Below are 27503 nucleotides of genomic sequence, written 5' to 3'. Positions count from 1 at the left end.
TTCAGTAAATTATAGTTTTAATGCTGACACAGGGAACTTGTGCAATGTTTCCCAGCAAGCAAGCAATCAGGCTACCTGAAAAACAAGTCAATTGCTCCAGTTACTGTCCTGTTTTGAGGTCTCCCATATTCGATAAACAAGACATTTGGTCAACACAAACTCATGATTTATAGAGCTAAGCAAGACAAGGAAAATGTAGACAAAACAATCATCAATACAGTATATGGTATATGCATATTCTTCTGACATTATTTTTTTTTTCTTCCTGGGTTACCAGTGTAGGAAAATTGTTGCATCAGCAGCTCATAGAACTGAAATATAAATCTTGCTGTTAAGCATATCTAGGAAGGAAATTAATAGTCAAGCCTCCTGTGGCTAGACAATGCACGTCACATGGCAGCTGTCTGTTTCATCCAGAAATAGGGTGCTGAAGACATCATTAAAAAAGGTAGGGTGGTACTTGCAGGCTCTATCACAGTCAGGATTAAAGTTCACTTCCAGGATCTGAGGCTGCATAATTCTTTTCCCTGCAAAGGGGAACACAAACATTGCCTCAACACAAGCTCTGTAGAGATCCTGAATCAGGACCTGTCTTCAAGCCAGAGATTATAGAAAACTACTGGAAAAAGCCATCTTTTATGACCCAAGCTGGCAAGCCGGTAGGGTGTTGTTATTTCAGTGTGTTTGGGTTCCTTTGGAGGGATGAAAGTCTGTTCTACCATCATTATCCAAAGGACAATTATCCAACAGTTTCTGCTATTATTGTGCTAATCCAATGCTTTATTTAGAATGAGAATTTGCAGCAATTTAATGGGATGATCTCCTTGATACAGCTGTCTTGCTTGACAGTCTGAAACATCTTTCAGAAAACTGCTTCCCTTTTCGTGTTTCAGTACAAACCTTCCTTTCTTAAAGACTTCTACCTTCCCAGTTTCCCAGTGCTAGCAGTCCTGTTCTTTCACACTCCAGCCACTCCCACCTGCCACTTCATCTCACTCCTGAAGTAAGGGAGTTTCATTTTCTCTCAAAACTTCATCAGTACAGTTCAGAAACAAATACATGCTATGCAAAGAGAAACAAAATATTTTATTTCTGTCTGGTGTTGAGATTGTAAGTGAGGGTACAAGCTTCTGATGCATAGGTAAATCATACTATGCTCTGCTCAGAAACAACTAACCTATTTATCCATAGGCTGCCTACAGCATCACATCTGTGACCTTGGCACCCACGTCCCCATCTTCAAAAGGCTAGGGATGTGCGCAGCTTGTGTTCAGCCAGGGCTGTAATGTGAGCTTGGTCCTTTTACTACAATAGTTTTCCTCAAGATAGTAATAATAGTGAGTTGCTTTGCCTTTCCTATTCAGTCAGCTCTGGGACAGGTGAAAGAGCATTCAACTTGGACATAGCAGACCCAGATTCAATCACTTGCTCCACCTGATTGGAACAGCAAAGACTCAATTCTATACCTCCTGTTTCTCAAGCATCTCCCTCCATGAAAGTGATTCAATATTTACAGAATCAACTACTGCAGCAGTGGGCTAGGGGCACTCACCCAACATACAACACCTAATTACTCTTCTGACAAACCTGGGCATAAGCAATTAATTTTTCCTGTATCCCAGGGACAACGTCAAAGAAAAAAGTACACACTGTTCTGTTTAATACTGCCCTGGCACTTCTTTCTGTGTTGGCACCTCTGCTGATTTTCTACCTACAAAAGACACGTGTCTTGTACACTTTTGTACAAGAACATTGTTGAGCCTCCTGGTGAGGTAATAAAAGAATTCACCCTATTTAGCGAATTTTGCTACCAGTCCTCCACAACTGGCTGGAAGAAAGGTCCAGGCAGCCATGCTGTAGCACTAACATGAAGCAGCTTCAGATACATGGTCTTGCAGGGACCTGGCAACAACTGTGTGATGGTCCCGAGGACATCAACAGCACTGAAATGGTGAAGGTGGTCCCTTCCATGCTTTAATAAGTAACTCTGCATTGAAGACACCGGGTCCAAGCCTGGAAGCCACAGATAGTAAGATGTCACTAAGGTTTTCATAGAGACAGGTATTTCAGACATTCTCTCACCACAAATAGGAAAGAAAACTCGCTGCTGTCAGAGTAACTACACTGAACTCGCTGCTGTCAGAGTAACTACACTGTTATACAGTTGAGGTTGGTTTCTTTTTTTTGTGTGTGTGTATATATGTGGTGGTTTGTTTGGTGCTTTTTTGTTTAAAAAAAAACCCAGAGAACAGCAGTAGCAGGGGCACAAGGGAAGCAAGGACTCAGCCAAGTACAGTTAACAGCTCCCCCATCACTCCTGTTAACCAGCATGGTGGATGCTAACCCCGCAGATCTGCAACTACAGATATACTTTGATGTCAGTAGGAGGCACAGAACACATAATTTACATTGCTTGAAAAAACAGTAAGAGTTCAGACAGAAGAAATAAATTTCTGAAAGGGTCCACAAATATAAAGAATTCAATATTCCAAGAAACGAGCTTCTCACCATCTCTGCTGGTGTCCCATTTAAGCATCAAGTCAACAGCATATATTGCTCTTGACGATGGATAATCACAGATGCCAAGAGGTGCAGGTTTAGCTGAAGCAACTTGGAACAATTCAGCAAATGCCTTAAAAATGTTTGCCTAATAACAGAAAAAGGTATCCGAATGAGAAGTGAGGTTCCAATAACTCATAAATAGAAGCAACAAACATTTTTAATCACTTCATTCACACAGCTTTTTAAAGAGTTTGCATAAGTTACCCTAGCCAACAAATTATAATTGTGCACAGTATTAGCTTCAAAATGGCATTTAGACCTAAAGACAATACAGAGAAAGTGCTGAGCACCTGGAAATAATATCCATGGCCTTTTCTGGGGAGCAAGTCAGTATCACAGAAATCCTGAAAATAGGGAATTTAATATTAGCATTAACCCTCTTTCTCAGCCATTATGTACAGTACTGCACTTATGTGTAGAGGAGGGGAAAAAGAAAGCCCAGGAGAGTGCTGTGAAGACCAGCAGTACAGCTGTGAAGTTCCACCTTTTTCCTGCCTATTAAATTGTATTAGTTTTGTTTTGTTCTGCAATGAAAAATCTTCTACCTACTTATACCCCCGTAAAAATGGTCATGGGGACATCGAGATTTTAACATACTACATTGGTATTTTGAGCAACAGTCAGATACCAAACGTGAAAGTGAAATAAAACAGAAAGAACATACAGGTGTGAATTTTAGCACTGAGTTTATAGTACAGTGAACCATTCGTTCTAAAATAAAAAGATGGTGTAGTACTTCCTATTCTGCACACAGTACCACTTTAGGTAACCTACAGTATGTACCTGACATCTCTCTTCCTTGTAGTCTCTTCCAGACTATTTTAAACATAATGCTGCAAAACCTTCATACCTGAGCATCATTGATTGGATATGAGGGTCTACTTAAAACTGATGTAAATTAATTTATGGAAGTCAGCCCACAGCTGGGCAATTTATTAATTTTCGAAAGCATATGCTCATATAAATGCTCAGCTACTGTTTATTCTGCATCTTTTAGCTCCTGATAAATATGCAATTATGCAACCAAACCACTCAGTTTTGTGCATGTTTCTGAACCATCCCTTCACATTCAGCTTCTTCTTTCAAGCATGAATTACAGACAAAGATCAATGAGAAGGCACTCATCTGCCTTCCTGCATATTTTATGGAACTACAGTACTTAGAGCTTCCTCCTCCCAGATAAAAGATGCCCTATTATTAGGGAACCATCTGTTTTCTTGTGAAAAAGCCATTAATGTGATGACCAGGGCACAGGGCTCTAGCCAGCTTACTAACACAGAGAAGTTGTGCCAGCAGCTGGAAATTCTGCAGTGCAGTCTCAAAGGCAAGAATTAATTTAATTAACAGGGGTTCTAACTTGGTATCTCAGAGACAACAGTGAGCAACATCTGTAGTGATCAGCACGCTTTATATTCTGGACTTCCCTGCCTTTTGCATGAAGTACTAATCTTCACAACCATGCACTTAGATTATTGGCAACCTGCAAAAAAGAATTTGCAAGCAAAAAAGATCCTGATCGCAGGATCCTGATGGTAGTCAGGACTGGCTTTATTAGTAAGTCCAATATAAAGAATTCTCATAGTGTAATCATGAAATAAAATTCTCAAATGCTGACAACAAAGTGTTTTGGGGGGCAATTATGCTAAGTTAAGCAATGCTTCTAAAGTAAACGTTAACAACTGATATCATTTGTGGAACTGATACACATGAAGTATGTCTCATGAGAAAAAAACAAACCACCGAACACTTCTGGAAAAGCTTGTTTGTTGAGTAAGAAAACAGATCCATGAACATTTACACAAGAAAGGTGAACTGACTTACTTGTACTGTTGTCCAAGGATATTCAGGATACTGTTTTTCAAACAGAGGAATAAATTCTTCACAGTGTACCTAAAACAGTTTAGCAACATCAAAGACCATTTTGGTTGGGAATGACTGAGCAAACATGACAAGAAAATAGAGTATCAAGTATTTCTTGCCATTCACGCAAATCCAGGTAGAGAACTAGGGAATTAGACAGCTCCTGAATATCTTCCTTGTTACAGTATTCCTCGTTATAGAAGATCACACTAAAGCCTTTGACAATGTTTAATTCCCATTTTAATAATTCTTCTACTGCTCTCTATCAATTTGGGTTATATTCAGGATGTAGGTTTGTATTACCTTATATAATCACTGATGACTGGGGGCGGGGGGGGGAAGAGTCTAGGAAAATATTTGCTTAGGACTTTGGGTACTTTCAACACCCTGACTGCTCGTTTAAGTGGAACAGGTTATTTGGCAACAGTCACAAAGGAGGCACTAGAAGATTTTCTAACAGTAGAAAGGCAAGGGAGTGTTTTGGACTGTTTGCTTACCTGTTTTAATGTGATACCGGGAGCGTAATTCATGACTGTGAAATGTTTCTCATAGTCATCCAAATCGTCAAGTGAAAATGCCCTAAAGGAATAAAACAATGCCTTAGTTTCCAAAGCATCAGTTTTAATTCTAAGCCCCTCTACATTAGTGAGGGGAACATAATTACCGATTTGAAAAGCGCAGCCAGAATACATCATAGATATACAGTTTGAGTGGTTTCACAGACCGCAGCAATACAACATAACGGATATCAAATTTAACCATCCCCACATCTTCTCGGTGAAACAAAACTGGGTTCTCAATATATTTGCACACTACCTACAACAAAGCAAAAACACAGTAAATATAATTAAACTGAAATGAAAACAAAGTGTCACTGGATCTCAATGATTTAAGGTATCCTTATATGCACTTCAGGATTTTTTTTAGAAATGTGTACCAATGCACAATGTTGTTACGCAAATAGGTACCTTTTATCAAACTCTTTGACATCAGGGTGGGGTAAAGTGGGAAGCCAAAATGTGCTTAATTTTACAAAAAAAAAAATCACAGAATTTTATTTCTGTTTTGGTGAGCTTGTTTTAAACTAGAAACGTGAAGCAATTCTTTGTGCATTTCTGCATTCCAGAAAAGACACGTAGTCCGCAAACCAAGAGAAATAAAGCTAAAGTGACACTGTGAGGTATGACTGTGTGTCGCTCCCTATAAAAAGCTCCATGATTCACCTGTTGTTGGCAAAGGTGGTACTTTGTGCCACTGAGTAGAGCTGTGGATCAGCAATAATGAACAACCACAGGACAGATGCAATAATATTCCAGAATTTATGAACAACACTAACTATACCTAATGTGTGTTCATCTGCCAGTCTGAGGATTAGCGTTACAGCATCACCACACTGGAGTATTCATTACTGTCAGGGCAAGTTTTATTATTTATACAAGAAAACAGCAGGCTCCAAGTTCATCACTGCAACAAATGGAGCTGACCAATTTGAATCTGAATCAATTCTGAATTGACTGAAACAGTGTGCTTATGGCCAGCATATGAATTTTGTGGAAGATAAATTTCCTTCTTTGCATTTTTAGACTCCTCCTATGAAGCATTTTTTTCAGCTATTGCCTTTAAATCACATTCAAAACCATGCACTCTAACCTTTGGGCTGCTTTCCCTATGTCTGATGATATTGTTAAGACTGTTGGTGATGTGGGTATCCAGGCTCCTGGCCAAGTTCCATGGTTTGCATATCCAGTGATTGTCTTCTCCTCTGGGGGAAGAGAGAGAGGGAGGGAGGGAGAGAGAGAAGAGCCAAAACCTGTAAGTATCCACCTCATTCATCTGTCTGAACATTCACTTGAACTGATTTAGGTACTCCCCTGAATAAATACTTTATAAAGCCATGGGCTACGGTGCAAGAACTAAGGAGTTTTAACTGACAACTGGGAGCAACAGGCCTTAGGCATAACGGAGAGAAAAGGCACTGGTAGCTTTCAATGATCTTTTCAGTTCAGGCCCAACATGCTTTCACTGTTTATTTCCTTCTTCTGCATCCCCCTCCTTCAAAAGGGGAAAAACTCCCCATCAACAGCACAGCATCACCATGAACACGCACAGGTCACAGTGCAATCTGCAGTTTTCCAAGTTGATTCCCTAATTACATCTCCAAATCATTCACATTAAATGACACCATAACTCAGCCGTTTGGGAAGAAATCACGTAATATTTCAACAGTTCAAACTGCAAGAAAACAAAAGCACACCACCACTTTTTCACCCTCTAGTAGCTAGGTACCTCAAGGGGAAAATTCTTTGAAATATCCTTGAAGAAAACAGGCAACATGCTGGTCTTTCAATGTGTCTTTCTGAGTAAGGGCAGGGTAACACCTGATGTCGTCCTTTCCTCAATCTATTAAAGCATCCTAAGAAACTTCTTGAGCTTCATGATAAATAGCATAAACTGAGCTGAAGTTAGTGGTGTTAACTTCAGAGGGTCTGTTTTGTTTGTTAATTTGAAAATTCCTATCCCCTCCTTCCCATTCCCTATATACACATTGCAATCACTGTCAATCCTTGAAATTAAAAAGGAATCAAAACATCATACACTAGGGATACATGTAAGGAATACTCTCTGCTGGTCAAGCCAGTCAATAACAGAATACTTAGAGCAAAGAACGGCCAAATTAAACACCTGGCAGGTGGCACCATAAGCAAGCATTACCAAAGCAGCAATCTTTCAACCAGAACACTCCATGGTAGGCATAAGAGCTTATTCCATTAGCAGTACCTAATGATCTCTTTCTCTCTCTTACTAAAAGAAAATCTTAGTTTTCATCCACTCCAAGGCAGCGGCAGCAGCAGAAAGAGCATGCTATTTAAAACCCTAAAGCTCCCCAACTGCTTTAGGCTAACACTAGAACTGTTTTACTTTCACAGCCTTATGGAACCCAAGTACCCAGTACACAACCCTATAAACATTTTCCACTCTGGCTTAAGAGCAAGAACAACGACTACTGGTCCCCTGGAGAAAAAAACCCTACATTTGTTGTAAACACATTTCGATCCTTTGTATATTTGTTAAATACAAGACCTAACATCTTGACTAGACAAAAAGCAACACAAATCTGTATTCAAATCATGGTGAAGTTTCTGCGTTTCAAAATGCATTGCTTAAGCTCACAGTTTCCAGGTAAAATTCACTTGAACATAAATGCAGGAAGAGCAAACTGATGGCAGTATACAGCTGCTAAGCCCAAAATGTAGGCTTACTGCTAGTTGAAGAAAGTGGGATCAAGAAAGCACAAAAAGCACAGAAGGGGATACACAAGCTACCTTCTGTCACGTTGCTGAAAGTAGCTGATGAACTGAGGCAATTCTGTTTGAAGGTTAAAAGTACGAGGCAACCATCTTGGCCCGTCTGGTCCTCCAGCTCGTCTAGAAATGGATGCCAGGCAGTCTTTGACAGTCAGGAGGTTCTCACACGGGAACTGGTTCAGCATCACCTCAGGCCTTTCCTCACTTAGCTTTCTACAAAACAGAGAAGTTGTTGGGTGAAGAAGGAAGCTTGGGAGGCCTTTGGGAGCACAGTTTTTATAGCAAAAAACTAAATGGTATTATCAGAGGAACAATTGCAACCTATAATCTTTGAAGTGTGAGAAGTTGTAGAGGATGTCTGCTTCTCCCTCGTTGTCTGTGAATACAAACCGGGGATGTGTCAGGTTGTTGAGGACTTGCTGAATGTCTGTGAAAACTCTAGAAAAAAAGGCATATGAAGAAAAATGTCAGTTTGGTTTCTGAAACCGATTAACTTGTGTTGGAACAGAGAAAAGTTTTAAGCTTGGCTTTCTACAAGAATTATGCTTTACCAATACACACTTTCTGTGACAATCTCAATCTATACAAACACTTTAAATTGAAATGGGACAGATTAAAAACCCCTGTATTTTGAGACAGATATCTCAAAGATACTTTAGCTCCTACAACTTCACAAAAATGGCAATTCAGAAGACAACGACTAAGTCCCTGACAGAGAAGCACCAACATGAAATCACTATTCTACATGAAAAGCCCCTGCATGAGAGAGACCTTATAAATGCCTTCATTGCAGGAAGAGCTCTAAAAATCAAACTGCTGTCATCAACGAGAATTAATAGGAAAACTTGACAGTTTAATCTAGCAGCCTCAGAAAACTATTTTCATTTGTTCAGAACTTCACACACAGAAATTTCTAAATAATCAAAACATATGGAAGCATGCGCAGGAAGTACACACAACTGAAGTTTAATATAAATCCTCTCCCAGCCCCATTAAAAAACACATCAAAATGCAACCCAAACCTGATACGCATTACAAAACATAACTAAGAATAAGGCAAGATGTTGCATATCTTACTAAATACCTCCTTCAAATAAACCCAACAACTTCACTATCTGACATGCTAAAATAAGCAGATAGCAATATACATTTTGGTGTTTTTTACAGTTAAAGTGAGGTCATTCAGAATTCAGCATGATGACTCAAGACGACAGACTGACATAGGAAATAGTTCTCATAATAAGGGAACATTTAAACAGACTAAGCAACTGCTCATTTTTTCCATGAGAAACCACTACATTCTTCCTCCTCTGCTGACCTGTTCTTATCAACTGTGTAAGTTTCCTCTCCTCCTCTGCTACTAACCAATTGGAAGATACATTCCCCTGAGACAGACTTCTCTGAAATGAACTGTAAAACCAGCCCAGTCACAGGGGGAAATACATTATTTATAAAGAAACGTATGTAAGATGTTTTGCATAGCTCAATGTGTGACATACTACAATGGTTATACTGTTTATGCTGGAGCCCAAGATTAAGAGAGTTGACTTCATTTCATTGTAGATGAAGAGAGTCAGCCTGGCACCCCTGTTCAAGTCACCAATATTTCCCCACTGCTGCAACAGAGCAAAGTTAGTATCTTTATACAACCCCACTAGCATTTCTTTCTACAATACATGGCTTCTTCTTCTAAGTCTGCACACTAGGGGAAAGCACAATACCAAATTTGATGTACTGGATCCAGTACAAGGTTCCATCAAACCCATTTCATATACAAGCTACCTAAATATCCACTGGTGTGGAGCAACTTTTAGTCCTTGCTGAAGCAAAAGTGAATCAAAGCAGTGACCTGAAGATAAAAGGGAAAGATAAAAGGAAGTCTTGAAGCATCCAACATCCCCACACAAATATGCATGCAAGAACACATGCAACGTAAGAAATACTAGAATTTAAGTTGCTCATGATCAGCCCCTTACAAACAGACCCTACAACATAAGTTATCATCCCGCAAAGACACTAGTCCTGTGTAGCTGGATCCAAACCTAACTAACAGGTCTTCTCTGGTACGCCCTTGTTTTTAGTTAACTAAGTTGGTACACATTACAATGTCTGCTCTGATAACAAACATCCACATATAGACATAAAAATACAGACAGATAAAAAAATGCGCCAAGTCCCATTCTGGGTTTGACAGATGACAGAACATCTACACTGCAGTACTGTGGTATTAGCAGACCTATTTTGGACCTTTCACTCCGATATGAATGACACAGTGAACTAATGAAGCCAGCTGACCATAACTCCTGAATGATTTTTTTCCCTCCTTGTCACACAGAAGTCCTGGTAGAGATGCGACAAAGTCTGGGATTAAAGAAGCTATTATTCGGTGGAATTGTGCAAATAAGATAAAACATGTTAAATGTTACTTAATTTATATAAAGCATTTAAAGCTAAGAAGCAGTTATGAGAATCAACTCCCAAAGCACAGAGCTGACAAGCTCTGATCAAAACAAAGAGTTGTCATCTTGTCACAGCTCTTCGGGCATCTTTACAAAATTACTGATGTAGCTGAAGAGAATCAAAAAAGAGAAGATCAAAAGTGATGATCAAGCCCAACACAAACTGGAAGGACTTTCCATATGAATTTTGTCTTTGAAACATTTAGTTCTTTTCATCCACCTTTTTTTCAAGTCAGCAATCAGCACAGCTGGATAGAACAATCTCCCTAGGGCAGCAGTTACTATTAATGCTACAAGACCTACTTGAACCTGTAATTTTGCTATATTAAACTACATGTTACTTGCTCCCTTGCTTTTCAGGATTCAGGTTAAACATTTATTTCATTTTCCAATTCTCTGTCTTAGCTTTACTTGGAAACAAGATGACTAAGAACTTGTCCCAGGTTCTAAACTTCATAACTGCATGCATTTAACATCTTCCAAATCCCCTACACAGCGGCAATACACAAGGCAGTGCTTGCACATTAATAAGCCACACACATCTACCCAGCTTCACACATTCCCATCTGTCCATTCATGGTGGCAGCCTTAAAACCATTCAAGCTTTGAAAGGGGCCAAGAGCACTGGAAGACTGTAGCTCCCACTAGGTCATCTGGACTCCGAGATGCTACCCTGCTCCTGGAGGAACTTTAGCAGATAAAATTCAGAATGCAAGGAGGACCTTCTGGCCTCCTGTGGAGGCCAAGTTGCTCTCCTTTCTCCACTCCAGACAGAAACTCGAAAAAGAAGAGAAGAAAACCCTTAGGAGTACATGGACAAAGTGTTGATGACATTCCTTAGAAGGAGAACAGGAAGGATTTGGCATGTCTCCCCCATTCCTTCCCTGATGCGAATGCCATTCACCTGAAATACGAGATGCAAAATAAAGAGGTAGCAGTGAAAAATAAGTCAACATTTCCCAAGATCCTCAGTTTCTTTTCATCTCTATGAGAACAGAGCTACCTTTGCCTCCCTTATCTGAAATAGAGGCAAGTACACTAGATGAGTAAGCTTTTGCTTATTCTCAGTCTAGTAACCAGAGATTTAAACAACTCAATGAAATATAAGACTATCACTGAACAAGTTAACAAATGTCTCTCAAATCAAAGTGACTTTGAATTTCAGTAATTCTTCTCAAGTAAAGTTCATCAAAAGAATAACAAATCCCCTCAACACAAGAAGCTGGGGTGTGAGTATACCTACCAAACATATTTTAGTCAAACCTCAACCCTTAAGCAAAACGTTGCAAGCAAGAGCTTGGGATTCCAGTGTCAGACTACAAACACCCTGGAGTGCAACTCTCAGCACATGCTATGTAATACTATGCTTTTCTGGAATAAAACTAGTAATAAGGCAGTCTAGCCATGCAGTGCAACTGCTTTTGCTCACAAAAATCCTTTAGCTTTGCAACATTCTTCCAGCTTTCTTCTGAAATACTTTCACACCATACACTCCCATCTTTGTGGTAAGGCACGTACCCAGTTTAAAACATCCCAGGTTTTGACAAGATTCCTGTGTGGCAATCTCAACTGAAGGGGAATAGTCTGTTATATTCACACAGCACAGAGAAGCATATGTACCCCTATGGACATGCATGCTATAATGTAGAAGAGAAGTCTTTAGTCTTTCTTATATACTTTAGCTATATTCCATAGTTAAGAGTTGCATAATGTTGTAACTTTCCTTTCACCCAGAAGGTGGCACTTATTTAAAAAAACCAAGGATCTAATGTATATTTTTAGACATTCTGTAAGTGACAATCCATTTACTCTGAAGAATCCAACAAGAACAACTAGTAAGTCAGCATCTTAAGCAAGTGGCTACGTACAAACACACCTTCAGCTTGCCTGTTGTTCAAAGCTGGAAAAAGCTGTTCAGCCTCAGCACACTCCAATTATTATACTTAATATTGGTAAGAAAGCATTGTGTTTGCAGATACGTACTTGAAAACTTTGCCTTTGTCAAAAACTGGTGGGTTTATTGCTATAGGTAGTTTTTCCTTGTTTTCTGCTAAAATAGCCTAAAAACCAAAACAAAACAGAAAAACACACAGAAAGTTAATACTAGGCAGAATAAATTAGCAGCCTCAGGTCAATGTCCACAATATTCAGCAGATATGAACAGCAGCTTAGACCAAGCTGAATTTTGAAGTGTGCACAATCAGGTTACTAAAAGAAGTGACTGAAAACCAACATAAACTTTAAGAATAAGCTACAGGTAAAACATTCTGTATGATTCGATGTTCATCCAAGTGTTTTATTAGCAATAGCCTATTGAAATTTTCTTGAATTGTAAACCTTTACAGGTGGTTTTCTACAATTCCTTTCTCTATGTAAGTATTTAAATACATATATAAAGGTGCATTTGTAGTCACAGTAAAAATGTCAGTCCAACTGAACATCTTATTGATCCATTGCCTTCAGCGCAGTCGAATTCCACCAAATACATTCTAATAAATATAGTGCTGTGTAATATGCTGCTCAGAAAAACACAATCAGGACAAGCAGAGGCAGAAGGGAATCAGAGGTAAGAGGCCATTAGTAAAAAAGGAACAAGAAATCTGCTTCAAGATCAGGGCTTATCAACACACCCTGAGAAACTCCTGTTTCTCCTAAGCATTAAACGAAGTATCAAGTTATAGATGATCATATGCAGTGAAAGATGAAGTTACTATCTTCCCCCAAAAAACAGAAAACTGACCATTTAGCCATAGTGTTTTATTACAAATAACTAAAAAAAATAATAATTATAGGAGGCTGGAACCTAATTCTGCTCCTGCAAAAATGAACAAAAGGCTTTTTGCAGTCTTCAGTAGTAAACATTCTTGAAAAATCACACTCCATCTTTTACAACACCTCTGACTGATAAAAGGAAATGCATATTGGGATCATTGCTGATACCCTGTCACAGGAAGTAGCTCACAGAAATTCTAGGATGGGAGGAGTACATCTTGAGAAACTGACGTAGTTGCTGTTTTGCAAGAGCAGTTCCAGCTGCTGGAGGCTGTCCTCATAAGCAGCAGTGGTAAAGTGTCCGTGCAGCCATGGACATACCTCTTTACCTTTAAGGCTGTTATAGGGAATACAATCATACATAACTGGAAAGCATAAACAAAACCATAATCAAAGATCTCAGACATCACTTTCTAAAACTTGGACAGTACAAATACAAAATAATTCCACAATCACCTGACAACAGGAAGAGAGCCTGTACTTTTAAGAGAAGCCTACAGCTCTCAGAACATACCAGAGGATTCATTACTGTCTTTTCAGCGACTCAAGTGCAGGGAGCTGTTGCAGAACAGCAACTACTCTAGTCCCCTCAACAGATGCTTCTTCCATCCCAGACGTTTCATTAAAAGCCACCTCCCCTGACACTGGTTTCTGCAACCTTTGCCCAACCATTACCCATGTACCATTTCAGTTACAGACTCTGTGGTCTGCGTTGAAGACTAGAATTAGGTAACAGAGCAAAAAGCAGGTAAGAGTTGAGCCACAATGTTGCTGTAACAACTCTGTGATTCTTTTAAATAGAACACTGAAGCCTTCAGGTTTATTTCAAGGAAAATTAGAATAAGAAATACAACATCCTTAGCTACAGTAAAAACAAACAACACAGCCCATTTAACAAGTGATTATTTTCACACAGTAGTAAAGCAGAAATTGTACAGCAATAGCAGCAAGCAATTTTGAAACTGTATGACTTGCATAAACATTTAGAAACATTTTCACACAATTGAATTTCCCAGCTTAACTGCTGGCTCACATATTAATGCTGTGAACAGACCTCTGAAGTTGTCTGTACTTTTTTGCACAGGTAGCTCTGCTTATGTGAAAACAGGGCAATTAGCATCAGCAACATGATATCTCTTTATAGCCATCTCACTTCTGGTGTTCAAGGATCTGCAAGGCCCTAAGCTGTTTTTCACGGGTCTGTCACCAGTTAAGACTTTAATCTACAGCTAGACATTCTGAAGTAAAAGAAAGCTCTGTTGGTTGGTTCTAGCATCACTGTTTTCCTGTCATGTCTTTTCAATAGCCGAGTGGCAGACACACAATAAAGGTAAAAAAGGATAATTTGAGAAGATGTTTTTAAGGTGCGGCAGTAAAGGAGTATGCTGTTTGCTCATTTGCCAAACACAGTTCTTTAACTTGACCTGACCATCCCAAACCAGAGAACACATGCAAAAAATTGCCTTATCTGAGACCCAGGCACTTTTGCCGAGAGAACACCTGTATGACGTGGAACTGAACTATGGGTACACTGTTGTTCCTCATCTGTGAATGCAAAGTACGCCTCTCTTCCAAAAACGCAAAATCCCAACCAGGCAATCTGACTTCAGTTACAAAACAGCTTAGCTATTTTGAGTGTACTCTCATTTGGCAGAAGCAGGTTAACTTCATTTCTGACTAGATACTGTTAACAAGCTGGATCCAGCATCTTTTGCCTATCCTCTATCATAAGAAACAGGTAGATGGGGTATAAATTTTTCTTTAGAAGCCGCACTTTGAACAGTTAGTGGCCAGTCATCATCCTCATAGGCATCAGGTTTCTTCGTTTTTTTTAAAAAGGAATCTCATGAAGACTTAGTTCATGAAAAGAGGATTTCAAACAATGGCAATTTCACATCCTTAAAATACCACAAGCATTAGTAGAAAGGAGAGCAAAACAGATCAGCACTTTGTAACAGTGCCATCAAATTAAAGATGTCTTTGCTCCAATATGTAATGGTTCTAATCCATGACATGAAATGAGTAACAGGCTGAAAAATACAGCCACTCCTAAAATAAAAAACCAAATCTTTCTGTAATTCAAGACTGACCACAAGTGCTACAATAATACATCAGATTGGTAAGCCTATTAGACAATGTATCAAATATCTAACTGGAAGATGGGTACCTCATAAGAAGTACCTTGTAGCATGCTTGTAAAAATTACTGCAGAAACACATTAGAACTCACGCTTCAGTTTTTAAACAGTTAAACGTTGTATGTAGGACCTTTCTTGTCTCACCATGCTTTCTTCAAAAATTTTTCTTTATTTAATATCTATACTCTAAATCAATCTTTAAGCCTAAAAAGCAAAGTCAGAACTCCCGCAATGTTTTTTTTAGATACTGCCTCCTCTTAAAAGAGATAAAATATGAGATTAACTTGTTAAAATTATACCTGGTAATGCTCATCTGATGGCTCTGGTGTAAAACAGTTGACATCCAACACTTCAGCAGGTACCCACGGTAACAAGACACACTTCCTGATCAAGCGATCTGTTTCCCCATGAGCATAATCACGAGTCACTTCATCTGCAGCAAAACAAAGAGAACCTTTAGGAATTGCCGTTCATTCTCCACTGCAAATCTTCCTCATGGCATATCACACAAATAACAGTTGAAAAGTTAATACTATAGCGTTCATTATTTAAATGTAAAAGTAAATTTAAAAACTACATTAAGAAGGGTATTATTTAGGATGCAAAAATTAGTCTGAAGCCATTTCTCATCCACATGATGGGGGCCCCCAACCAAGATGACAGGAATAAATCTTTGGCCTGGCATTTCCCAACTGCCAGTACTTTAATTTCTGACTCAAAGCCGCAAATAGACTTTGAAGGAAATTTTCTGCTCTTGGAGACAGTGATTCAAGATATAAGATCTCTGTCAATAAAACATTAACAATATTTTTTGACTGATAAAGGCCTCTATGTCACATAAATTATGGAAATATCCAGCAGAGATCTTTTACATTTGATAGCATTACAAATATGCAATCATTTTGGTCTTGAAATATTTGGTTTACTGCAAAGTGCTCAATAACTTGTAAGAATATGTCCTGTCTTTTATTGCAAGCATAAGAAAACAAATTAAAAATACTTGGCACACTTACCACCAGTTTCAAGGTCTCTCAAAGGCCAGAGAACGGTGTAAGCCATTTGCTGTGGCAGGTAGAACAGAGGTGCTGTTGCAAAACTAGGCTGATCTGAATGCTGAATGCGTGATCCAAATTCATCCATAATGTACCAGACAGGAACCTTCTCCTCTGCAGTCTGTTCAATTAAGAAGAGTGAGACATCCTGCACATATCAATTGCTAGAAAAGCACCACAAGACAGAAGGTGCTGGCAGCGCCCACTGCACAATTTCTCTGTTTCCTACTCTAGCCAAGATTGTGAGCAGGTGCTAGGCAGACAGTAACACTCTCACCCCTGCAATTCTGAGGCTAAGCCAGCCTAGCATCCAGCCACTGCTGGGAACAGCCTGTTGCTATGTCAACTGCACAGTCCCATCATCTTTCTTATGCTACTGCTACTGCCTAGAAGACCCGCTTCCCCTACACCAAACTAGCTAGTTCAGGGCACCAAACCAGCAGAAGTCTGTCTGGTAGGATTAACTTTCCTTCAGTTTCTATCAGAATCACTTTGCTAAAAGGAGTTTCAAGTTTACAGCTTACAAGGGAAGGAGAGCAGAACTCCCTCCTGCAACAACAGCTGGCTGTAAGTGTTACATCATCAAAACATCCCTTCCTGCAACACTTGTCATGATAAAATCCTGAATGAATGAATAAACTTTAAATTGGTTGGTAGCACTATTGTTGCCTTTTTACAGAAGCAGAAATGGAGCACAGAGATTAAACTTAAGATATTCAAGCAGCCCAGTGCCAGAAATATAAGACAAGTTCAACTACAGGCTGAATTAATTGTCTTCTAGGAAATCACTTTTTAAGTGGTAACGCAGATAATTCCACCTGACTCACAAGCCATTCATGAAAACAAGATGGGGAACAAAGACATAGGATTGAAAGATTGAGCGAAAATATGCAGATATTCCTTTTATTTACAGAAAAACAAAACAGTCATAACAAATCCTTTTCTCGGGGATTTTTTCAGACCTGATACTACTGTGAGCAAAGCTGATATCTTAATTGATAAAGACAACCACTCCAGAGAACAACCTCAAGTTCCTGAGCTAATCGGTTCAGACTGGTCATGCTCACACTGCCCAGGGTCAGCCCTGCCTGTTCTGTACAGGGCTTTGCCCAACAAATTCACTGTTCTCCTCTTTAATCCACAAGTCTCACAGTAGCCTAGGAGCTACATTTCAGACCCTACAAAAGGGTTTTTAACTGGACCCTGAGGGTTGTATTCCCTCAGAAATGGCATGTATGCACTTGAGGGTGTTTGAAGGCTCAAGACATGCCAGTACAGTGCTGAAGGACTAAGTAGGGCAGTGGGACCAAACCTGGTATGGTCTCTTATCGACACTACTTAAAAGTAGCAGCCCTTGGAGTAATCTATGCCTAGAAACACTTAGGCTCCATCTTGAAGCTAGTTGGTTCTCACCTGAGGGTGAACTAACATTTACACAGTACAGACAACCAGTTGTCAAATACAGACCAGGAAGTTATTTGACAGTGTAGATATATCCCTGGTATGTAAAGCACTCTATACAAGTGCTTGAGAAAAACTGCAAGCACACCTGAGACATTTTTATGTGAGACAATTGATTCATGAGAGGTTCTTGCCTTCACTATGAGAAAGTTTGAGGAGAAAAAAATCCATTTAACATACAAGCAGATCTTGCCCTTCTAGCCCCCTTCTTTAGCAGCAGATACTCTTCCCTTCTCTGTAAGAACCTCAAAGTTCTCATCAGAAAGCTGGTAGCAAGCTACCATGCATTTTAGCCCTACATGGCATCTGCTCTCCTTCCAAGTAGAAGTTTATTCTGAAATGCATGTAAAGGACCTTTTTTTAACTGAAAATATATCTTTGTTATTAGCCATATACTGGAACATCTTCACTCAGGATTCTCAGAACTTTCTAGCATCCTAATCAGGCTTTAGAGACTTACCCCTTGAGAAAGCTGGTAGGTCTGATTATATTTCCACATTTCCTGCAACACTTGCTCAATGCTTCCCTCATCTGGGATTTCTCCATGAAAGTCGATTCCCATGAGATTTGCCATTCTGTGCAGTAAGCCCGGTACGTGAAGCAGCTGCTGCCGGGCATGTTCAACTCTGTATGTCCAGGCGTGGTCAATGAGGAAAATGCTTAAAGAGAGTTGTGGTAACATTATAACCATTGGGTTTGTTTTGTTTGGGTTTTTTTCCATGTATGTAGCCAAACGTTCTGTGAATAAGAGCTATTATTTCCTTGCAGATTGTTTGATAACTAAGCCTTCTCTTACTCTCAAAATCACTCCCAGAGCACACACTGCAACATCACAGGTTTGGAACAACTTCCCAGCAGTAACTCGCACTCTGGTTTTGTTCTGGAACATTTATTTTACATTACTTAGTACAGGGGTCCTCAAACTTTTTAAACAGGGGGCCAGCGCGCGGATGAAGTGGCAGGCAGTCATCTGTGGCTGCTTGGTTTCCCCCCGCAACCCCCGGCAGCGGGTGTGTGTGTGTCTGTAAATACCAGGGGCGGGATTGAGGACCCTGGGGGGCCGTGGGCCGTAGTTTGAGGACCCCTGACTTAGTATTTCCCTGAACATGAGGAGCAAACACAGAACAAGGCACCCAAGTTTGTAAATATAGTTCCCTTTAAAGGGTGGGAACACAAGTTTCTTCCCTTTTGATCAAGTCCACTGCATCAACCTGATATTCTTGCCTGAAGAGGGAAAACAATACATTATTTTGCCAAAGTATTTGAGGGCCTTGTTAGCCATGAGCTCTGTTACATTTACCATCATCTGTAAAACTAGGTGGAGAGGTCTGATCAAAATCCTGTATTTGCTATTACAAGAAGGATTACGTTTTAATTCTTTTTATTATTCCTCCTTGGGTTTTTTGGGGTATCCCCCCTATCTTTTTAGAAAAAAATGCATTGTTTTAGAAGAATTACCATTGTAGCACAAAACAATATCACAAACAACTGGCACAGCTTCCCTTGACAAGTTTAACCCCTGTTTAGGGTGTACGATTTTTACAAAAAAATCATTCAGCCAGAAGGGTTCTCTACATTTTGGTTATATCCTCTTAGTGAACTAAGTTAGAGAAAAATCTGAATTCTATTTGCTACAAAACAAAAATCAACCAAGCAAAAAACACAATGAACCCTCCTGCAACAAAACCACCCCACCACCAATATTTCAGAAAGCTGTCATGTACAGCAAGTATCCTTGAACAATTATTGTATCTCATATTCCACATACAGAAGAAACCTCACGTAATCCTAAAATTAAAAACTCCAGAGAATGCTAAGGCCAAGCTCTTTGGAAATGTTTGCGAACAGGCATGTTTGCATACAGCTTCTAATTCACAAGCATCTGAACACTGCAATGAAGCCCAAGATTATCATAGGAGCTGTTTTGAACTTTATAATTTAAGTGTATTCTCAGACTTAGAAAGGCAATGACTTAGGTTAAAGCAGGGACATAAAGGCAGATACCTATGCTCTATGCTGTTTTTTACTCATCGGGGCTAAATTCAGATTTTTAGACTTTGTATGTTTCCCTAAGAACTATGAAAGTTCTGGCAAAAGAAGTTTTATAGAACTCAGCAGAACTGTCCTTAGATCTCCAGCAAAAATGACATAATCTCACTGCTATCTATTAACATATGACAAATAATTGCCTGTTCTATGTTTGAAATCAATAAGAACACAAAGCTGCGTTGTAACATCAAGTAGTTTCTTATGCAACTCTTTTCTAGTTTTATAGCTGCACACTAGCCTCATATTCACAATAAATAAGCTGATCCTGAAGAAAGGCAACAATAACTTGATATATTCAATTATGCATGCATAGCATGCAATCACACTCAAATTATATTTTAGTCAACTGGAGGAAATTTGGTAGTCCATGTATCATTACTTTGAAGCTGCTTAGTACCTCCTTAGCCTGAGATTTGTGAAGGTCACAACTGTTTCTTCAGGGTTTTTTTCCCAGGGCACACAGGCTTACAGATACAAGGTTTTATTTCTGCAGAATTAATTTCAAGGTTGCCTTTTCTCTATTCTCTCTCTTAGCTTACTAAAACCAATTTCTAGGCATCTTCATGATTTAAAAAGAAACAACATAGCATGCAACTTTTCTCAAATAGGCAGCTATATATTACAGTAAGAAAAGAGGATTTCTGAGCAGGATAAAACATGTTTTAAAGCAAACTGTCTATATCATTTTAGGGACTAAGACTACTCAAACACTGAACACTAGTTCTGAAATCACTACTCACCTATTGGGATTAGAGGCCTGAAGCCCATTCTCATTTGTTACGATAACTTTGAAACAAGGCTCATTTCCAGGATTTGGTTTCTTTTTTAGTTCTTCTTCCATTTCTTCATCACCTTCTTCCTCCTCATCTGCCTCCTCTACTTGCATTATTCCGAAGTAGTCACCAGCATCAAATACCTGAGATGGAAAGTGTACAAAATATCAAGCAGCTGGTTGAGGCAGTACCCTGATACACATAATGCAACACTTAAGGCACTTGTAGACAATTTTGACCTGCAATCTGCTAAAAATCGGCATTTTTAACTTGAGAGATAAATGAACAACAGTATTTATTCTTTCACATTTTAATAGAGCTGTTGTTTGGGAAGTTTCTTCAGTTAATATTGGCAAAAAGTTTTGTTGGTTTCTTTGGTACCAGTAGGTCTAGTGATGATTGTGGATTAGTTTAAATCCCCAAAGAACTTTAGAAGCTGAAAATAGAATACCTTTGCTCAGCTTTGCTAAAATCAACAATTTCAGACCTGCAAAACCAGGTGTTACTCAGGCTCCACAACCAAAGTACATTAAGGTGCCTGGGGAAAAAGAGCTTTTACCAACCAAGTTCTGAAGTAGTTAAGAAATCTCAGCATGTTCCCCTTACTCTTCTTTCCCTATAAAAGGAACTGCCTGTGCTCACTCACCTCTGCATGAGCTGGGAGATTCCTTATACTGCTGAAAGTTAAGGTCTATACACTTGACCTCTACTAATGAATGTGCTGAAAGGGGTTTGTTTACATCTTTGCTTCCTCGGGACATAACACCTTCTCATCTAGAACCTACATAAATTATGTAGGTCACTACACAAGTTTCCCTTCTGCCCAAAATCTTGCCAAATGTTGGCCTTGCATATCTTTTGCAGAACCAAGACACTGCTGATAACTTGTGTTAATTCAAAGTAAACATATGCTTTCAGGAAGAAAAAAATGTGTAAGGCATCAGAAGACTTCTTAAATCCTTTCAGAGGGATTTATTTTGCTAAGTCACTCACATACTACATAATGAACCAGGAAGGCACAGACAAACCATTTGCCTCAATCTAGTCTCACTAGAAAGTAACAGCAGGGGAGGAAGACCTAGAACGGTGACCTCTAGCTACTGGTTTAATATGCCAAGTGCAGGGATACCTAACCTCCGAAACCACATTATTAGAAGTCATTACTTCTAGTCATTGACAACTTATTAGCTGTAAAATCCCGGTGGCAGCAATAAGCTTTTATTTGTTCAAGTGGGTGTTCCTTCAGAATGATTATTTCTGCTAAGCCCCAACAGAAGGGTGAGGAAATCAACTCCACCTTTGTAAAGCAAGGCCACCTAGACAAAGCAGACAGCTGCCCACAGACACCTAGCAAGGGAGAAAAGCAGTGGGGAAACAACACCTACTTCAGATCTTAATTTAAACCACAGCATGGTATCATAGATCAGATCTAAGTGGAAAAATGCCTAAAATTCCCTCCAGGGAAAAAAAGGCGCGGTATTTTCTTTTGGACTGGGGGTGGAAAAAGAAGATGCCAACAATATGTTGGCTAACTCCACATATATATTTTTCTCAGGGTAAAGAAAATTACCTCACAAAAAACCTCACTGGTGATTAAAAATACACCTACTTAAAAAAAATAATCAGAAACTGACTTAACATCCTCCACTTTAGCAGGCATTAAAATAGTCAGTAATTCTAATTTCTTTCTAGTTTTCCAGTGCTGCTAGAAGAGGATAACATTACTCAGTAATAAGCAATATCACAACCTCTTGCTGTTGCAGCAGCCACTAAAGTTTCTTTAAGCCTCTGCTTGGTTGCCTGTAAAATTCATAAGTCATTCATGTAACTGCAGGCAGATTCCAGGTAAAAGAGTTCTTCCTTGCGTGGTCGTCAGTGGTGATCACAATTTATTTTCACCTGGTTAGCTCCCAGCTGGATCAGCTCCCTGATCTGGCTCACTGCACAAATGCTAATCCCAGGCCACGGCAGGCAAAAAGTATACCAAGGAACACGCACTCCACTCCTCCCTGCAGTGATGCTTTGCTGTTCCTGCTGCTGGATCAGAGCTGTCCTTGTCAAGCTCATTAGCCAGCAGAGGATAACACAGCTAAGTGACTTGCAGTCATCAGAAAATTAAAACTGCAAGTACAATTCACTGGAGTCCACTTGACACTTCCAACAGTATGACACTATGTATACTTTCTACACTTGACATTTTGTCTTAAGGAGTTTGTAAGAGCAGGGCTATGAGGTGAGCCAGCTGCTGACTTGGAGATTAGCCTTCACTTGCCACAGGCTCCACCCATTTACCAAACATCCATGATGAATGTTAATATCAAGTTCTACCACTGTGGGAAGCTGTTGGCTTTATGTTTTATTAAATATCAACCAAAGACTTAAAAATGAAGGGGCTCCAAATTCCCCAAGCCAAAGTTTTGGTCTCTCCCTCCAATAGGATCAGCTGTATGAGATTGCAGCAGTTGTATTTAGCAAAAGATATCCACTTTTAATACCTTTCCAGCATAGTTATGCTTAATGAAAACTTTCTCCTAAAGAATTTATAACCTTGAAATAGTGAATTAGATGTATTCCTCATCTGAAACAACTTACACTTCTTGGTACAGCAGCTCAAGACCACCTTAATCTGTGGCTTTTTGTGAGGTTTTTGTTGTTTTTTAAATTCATAATTGATAACACAAACCATTCAGTGGTGAACTGATTGATTTGGCAGAAGTGCCTCACCAGCAGTATGAACATACAGCTTGTTGAGTGGGTGGCTGACACTGTTGTCCTCTCTTCCTACCTCTCTTCACGAGGATCTGTCAAACTGTAAACCTACTAATGCAGCAACTCCATTAAAGGGATCTTAAGCTACTTGAGCAAAAAACAGCTGGGTAAGATCACATCAGCAATTCAGAAAGTATAACTCTCTGGTTGAAGTAGAACAGGGCAAACCTGCATAAGGTGCTCCACCATTGTAATAATCTCTAGAAGACAGCAAAAGGGGTAGCAACACATTTGGCAGCAAAAATATTTGCAAGCAAAACATGCTTGGGCAAAATCACTCCCTCTTCATATTCAGGTGCAGTTCCAACCCAACAAGCCTAATGAACCAGAGAACATGATAACAAAGCAGGCACATGTCATGACAACTAACATGCACAAGCACCTGCAGCAATTTCCTTTTAGGCACATTGCAAACTGCTAGAAGGCCACAGGTACCCTCTAAGCAACAGGCTGCCCTCCTCTGCTCTGAAAAATAGTGTCTAGTAGTATTGAACATGCTGCATTCCTTCTAGTAATTAATTTAAAGCCTCTATTTCTAACAGAGATTAAACTTTAAGCAGTCCTTTGCCAGTGATACCACAGGGCCACAAAAAATCTTGCTACAATACACAGAAGCTGCCACTTAACTTAGCATATGGCTGAAATAGGAAAAAAAAAAATAGATGTAGCACTGTATTTCCGAGGCTTATAACCAGACTACACATGGTTTCTCCAGTAACATAAGAAACATTTTAGGGTTTACAGTAAATTATTACACATGCATATGTTTTGTTTTTTAAGTTTCTGCCAGAAACAGAGAAGTTTACCTCCCAGCAGACCGTGAATGCTAAATGCAAAAATAAATAAATAAAAGCAAGTTTCTTGATCTAGCAGATATATCATGTTTTGAACAAGCCATCCAATGTAATTCATGGTTACATAATGGTCTCAGAAGGAAACCTGCTCCAGCAGATCTCAAAGTAAATGAAAAAAAAAGCCCAAACCTCCACTTCTCTCACAGGCTTTAGCCTACACATAGGAGGGAGGATGCATTCACTCATCTTAAGCATGTGTGTGTGTCAGCAAACAGCTGCCTGGGCTGGATTCTAGAGGTATTGATGTAAGAGATCTTTATCTGTATTATGGATGCCAACTTTCCAAGTTCTACACTAGAGAGTTTTAATCTTTGTAACAGGTTAGAACAAATGAAAAATCCTTCCTACTTTCACACATGAAAAAAGGAAACTCATCCTGTGCTCCATGTTGCACTGATACCCCCTCCTCCAGTTAATCTTTACTACCTAGACTCCCAAAACATTTTCATACTTTCCCTTCACCTTCTTTGTTTTCTTTACTGCTGCTCCTCCACATGGTCCAGTTCTAAGTAAGGTACTGCAGCTCTGTCTCTACCTTCTCAAGGGCTCATCCTAGTCCACGGCACTTCTTACAGCAATTTTCCCTGGACATCCTCATCTTCATATTCTTTTGCACTTCTGGATAAAACCAGAAGCTGCAACAGTAGAGACAAGCACTATCAGCAGCCTAATTTATCTGCCTAAGCACACTGAAATTATTATCTCTCCCCACACACTGAAACAGTACAAAAGAGAACACTAAGCCACCACTACAAGCAAAATGAAACAAACAGAAGGAGCAGCCTGCCACCTTAGTTAGGGCATATGCTCTCTTCATCCTACCTTTTGCCACCTTAGCCTCTGTAAAAAGATGAGGACCATGGGTCTACACTCACTCTATTGTCTTACCTCTAAATTTCACACACCCCCCAAAAAATTGGTAACATGCAAGAATTTCAGCCACAGGACACAACTCTTAAGCCCACATCACATCACAGCACAATTCCGAAGTTTGCCAGCTACCTCCAGCTTCATAATACTGGCAATATGGCAATACAACAGCTTGCAGCTTTGGGTTTCCTTACCAGCTTTACATTTCATCCTGTTCCAGTACATCCCTCTCATACCTTCCTATTTAGGCAGAGCAGTATGTATTTCCTGCTCCAAGTCACTTGCACGTATACTTGTTGAGAGAGGTATAACAGGAAGTTTATGACTGGGCATATGCTTGAGTTAATGTAGATTTATTTTCTCTGTAATACACACCTATTCCTCTTGTTAGCAGTACCAGACACACAACAGTTAGAAAGCAGCAGGAACATATTCAGACCCTTCTTGACTGTATGTGCTATAAACACTCAGATTATATCATGACTTGCTAAGCTTCCCTCCTGTCCCAACTTCAAAGCCGAGGTGGGGAAAAGCAGCACTTCAGTAATTAGATACTAGTTTACTTGTACATGGGTGTTAAACTACAGTCCCCTCTCCTTCCTGACTGTCCTATCCTTCCTGTTCAAACTTCTCATCCCATCTCACTTGTTTCTCCACTGCTCATCATGCACTCTAGCACCCCACCACTAAGTTCCCTTCTGACCCCATACCTACATGTTCCCATCAGATCTCCTTCTCTCCTCAGGACTCAAAGTTCACCTCATTCATATTTCCTTCTCCAGGGTGATTCCTTCAGACTCCCTGGAGCACTCTCAAGTCTCCAGACAACTAGTTTCGGGTCACGTCTCTTTCCTACCTCAGTTCCTTGTTCCTTTATTGCAGCAAATCCAAGACAGCTTTCCCTACCACCGAGGCTGGCTGTGTATATGCAAAACAACAACAAAAATTATCTAAATTCAGCTTGTGCCTTTACAAGCTCTCTGTCCACAATGATGCCTTTTCTCCACTTCACTTCTCTTCCCTTTCTCATCACAAAGCTCCAGAAAGCAAGTGAATGGTTACTAAAAACGTGAGCAAAAAGGGATTCTCCATCCTGGAGTGTGCCTTTGCTCCTACACTCCCTTCAGTTCAGGTCCAGCTCCAGAGACTCCTGCTGTCAGCTTCAGCTGAAACACACCTAGGCCCTGCAAAAGGATAGTCTGCATCTGCCTGGGCAGGAACAACAGAGGAACTCAAGAAGGCTCACAAAGGGCAATGATACCAAATTTATGTCATTGCATTTATAAATGGTGATTTTACAAAGGCTTACAACTTGCCCAAAATTCAGCCTGATCAAAAGTCACACAGCAACACCACTCTGAGATGCTTTGTAAAGTGGTCCTTGCATTGTTATTGCTTTAAACATTGCCAGACATTCTTCTACCACCACCCAATTCTCTGAAAGAGCTGAACAGCTTTTAATTGCATCAGGAATAAATGAACAACCAACCAGCCAAAAACACTCCCTGCAAATAGCCTGCGACAGGTAACTCAGGCATATGCAAGAGAAGCTGACTGACAGTTATACATGACTGAGAACATGTAGAACACTGTGGAAGTGAAGAGAACTAGGAAGAAGACAGAAAAAAAAAAACCAAACAAAAAAAGAGGTAAAAGCCAACCGAAATCATAATGCATTAACATATGACAGGGCCCTGACTTTAGCGTTACTACTGTTGCTTCTCTAAATTCCTTTTTGGCAAAAAGAGCTGAAGGCTTTAGGGCATATTCATCACCTCTCTCCAGTACTGGCTCTCCAGTTACCAGGACTTCCAAACGCTTTCAAGCTTTAGGCTGACAACAATAAGATGAAATCAAACACGCACGATACACCTAATCGCTTTTACAGCGCTTTGGCGAGACAAACAGCACGAAGCTTTCCTCACCCTGCCCTGCTAAGCAACCTCTTGGCTCCCTTCTTCACCCCGGCTGGGAAAGGGGGCCCGCTCCCCACGCCCCCCTCACCATCGCGGGGGGTCGGACGGTTGCTTCCCACCCAGCTGGGGAAGGGAGGAGAAGAGACCCTGCGCCCCGCCACGGCCTCCTCACTGAGGGGAGCTCCTCTGGAGGGAAACACCGCGCGGCGCTTCCCGCCACAGGGGCTTCCCTCACCACCGCTCCGTTCCGCCCCGCAACGGCCCACGGCCACCCACCTCGCCACGCAGCTTGCGGCACAGGCTCTCCCAGTAGCGCGCCGGGACCCTTGAAGCGCGGAGCGCGGCCCCATGCAGGGCCACGAAGTCCGACAGCTCCAGCTCGCCGTCCGCCGACATGGCCGGGCACCGCCGCCGCGCGCCCCGGCGCCGACCGGAACGCAGCGGGCGGGAGCGGCCCCTGAGGGCGGGAGCTGCGCGCGCGTGGCGGGGCGCTGCCAGGGGCGGGGCCTCGCCGCTCTGAGGGGCGGGCGGTGAGGAGAGGGCGGGCGGTAGCGGGGCGCCGCGGGGAGGCTGCCGCTGCCTTCCAGTCAGCCCTGAGGAGGGGGGTCTGAGGGGGCTCTAAGTCTGCTGGGCAGGTGTGCGGTCTGCCTGCGCTTTGTTCTCC

The 27503-nt window shown here is 40.6% G+C and overlaps 1 protein-coding gene across 2 annotated transcripts; it reads right to left on the bottom strand.

Annotated features, from left to right (window-relative positions):
- TTLL12 (tubulin tyrosine ligase like 12) lies at window positions 1-27301 on the bottom strand. Of its 2 annotated transcripts, XM_040595539.1 has the most exons (15): window positions 27116-27184; window positions 25780-25841; window positions 20398-20573; window positions 18069-18267; window positions 16109-16268; window positions 15395-15528; window positions 12170-12246; window positions 8049-8165; window positions 7746-7940; window positions 6073-6184; window positions 5087-5238; window positions 4920-5001; window positions 4384-4452; window positions 2509-2647; window positions 1-527 (listed from the first exon to the last, which is right to left on the bottom strand). In XM_040595539.1, exons 3-15 carry the CDS (start codon window positions 20541-20543, stop codon window positions 376-378), a joined length of 1734 nt encoding a protein of 577 aa, XP_040451473.1. In that variant the 5' UTR covers window positions 20544-20573; window positions 25780-25841; window positions 27116-27184; the 3' UTR covers window positions 1-375. The 2 variants fall into 2 exon arrangements, with proteins under 2 accessions (XP_040451473.1, XP_040451472.1); XM_040595538.1 differs by lacking the exon at window positions 25780-25841 and having other exon boundaries at window positions 27116-27301.
- Between the last annotated feature and the right edge of the window lie 202 nt (window positions 27302-27503).

Source organism: Falco naumanni, chromosome 5 (genome assembly GCF_017639655.2).
Source record: "Falco naumanni isolate bFalNau1 chromosome 5, bFalNau1.pat, whole genome shotgun sequence".
Lineage (NCBI taxonomy): Eukaryota > Metazoa > Chordata > Aves > Falconiformes > Falconidae > Falco > Falco naumanni.
This window is presented reverse-complemented; position numbering and strand designations above follow the sequence as displayed.

Coding starts and splice junctions, on each gene's coding strand:
- TTLL12 (XM_040595538.1), bottom strand. CDS start 27,235: ATGTCGGCGGACGGCGAGCTGGAGCTGTCGGACTTCGTGGCCCTGCAT. Junction 12,247..15,394: donor CATCAGATGAGCATTACCAG/GTATAATTTTAA, acceptor TTTGGTTTTTAG/GCTATTTTAGCAGAAAACAA. Junction 8,166..12,169: donor GACAAAGGCAAAGTTTTCAA/GTACGTATCTGC, acceptor CTTTTTTTCTAG/AGTTTTCACAGACATTCAGC.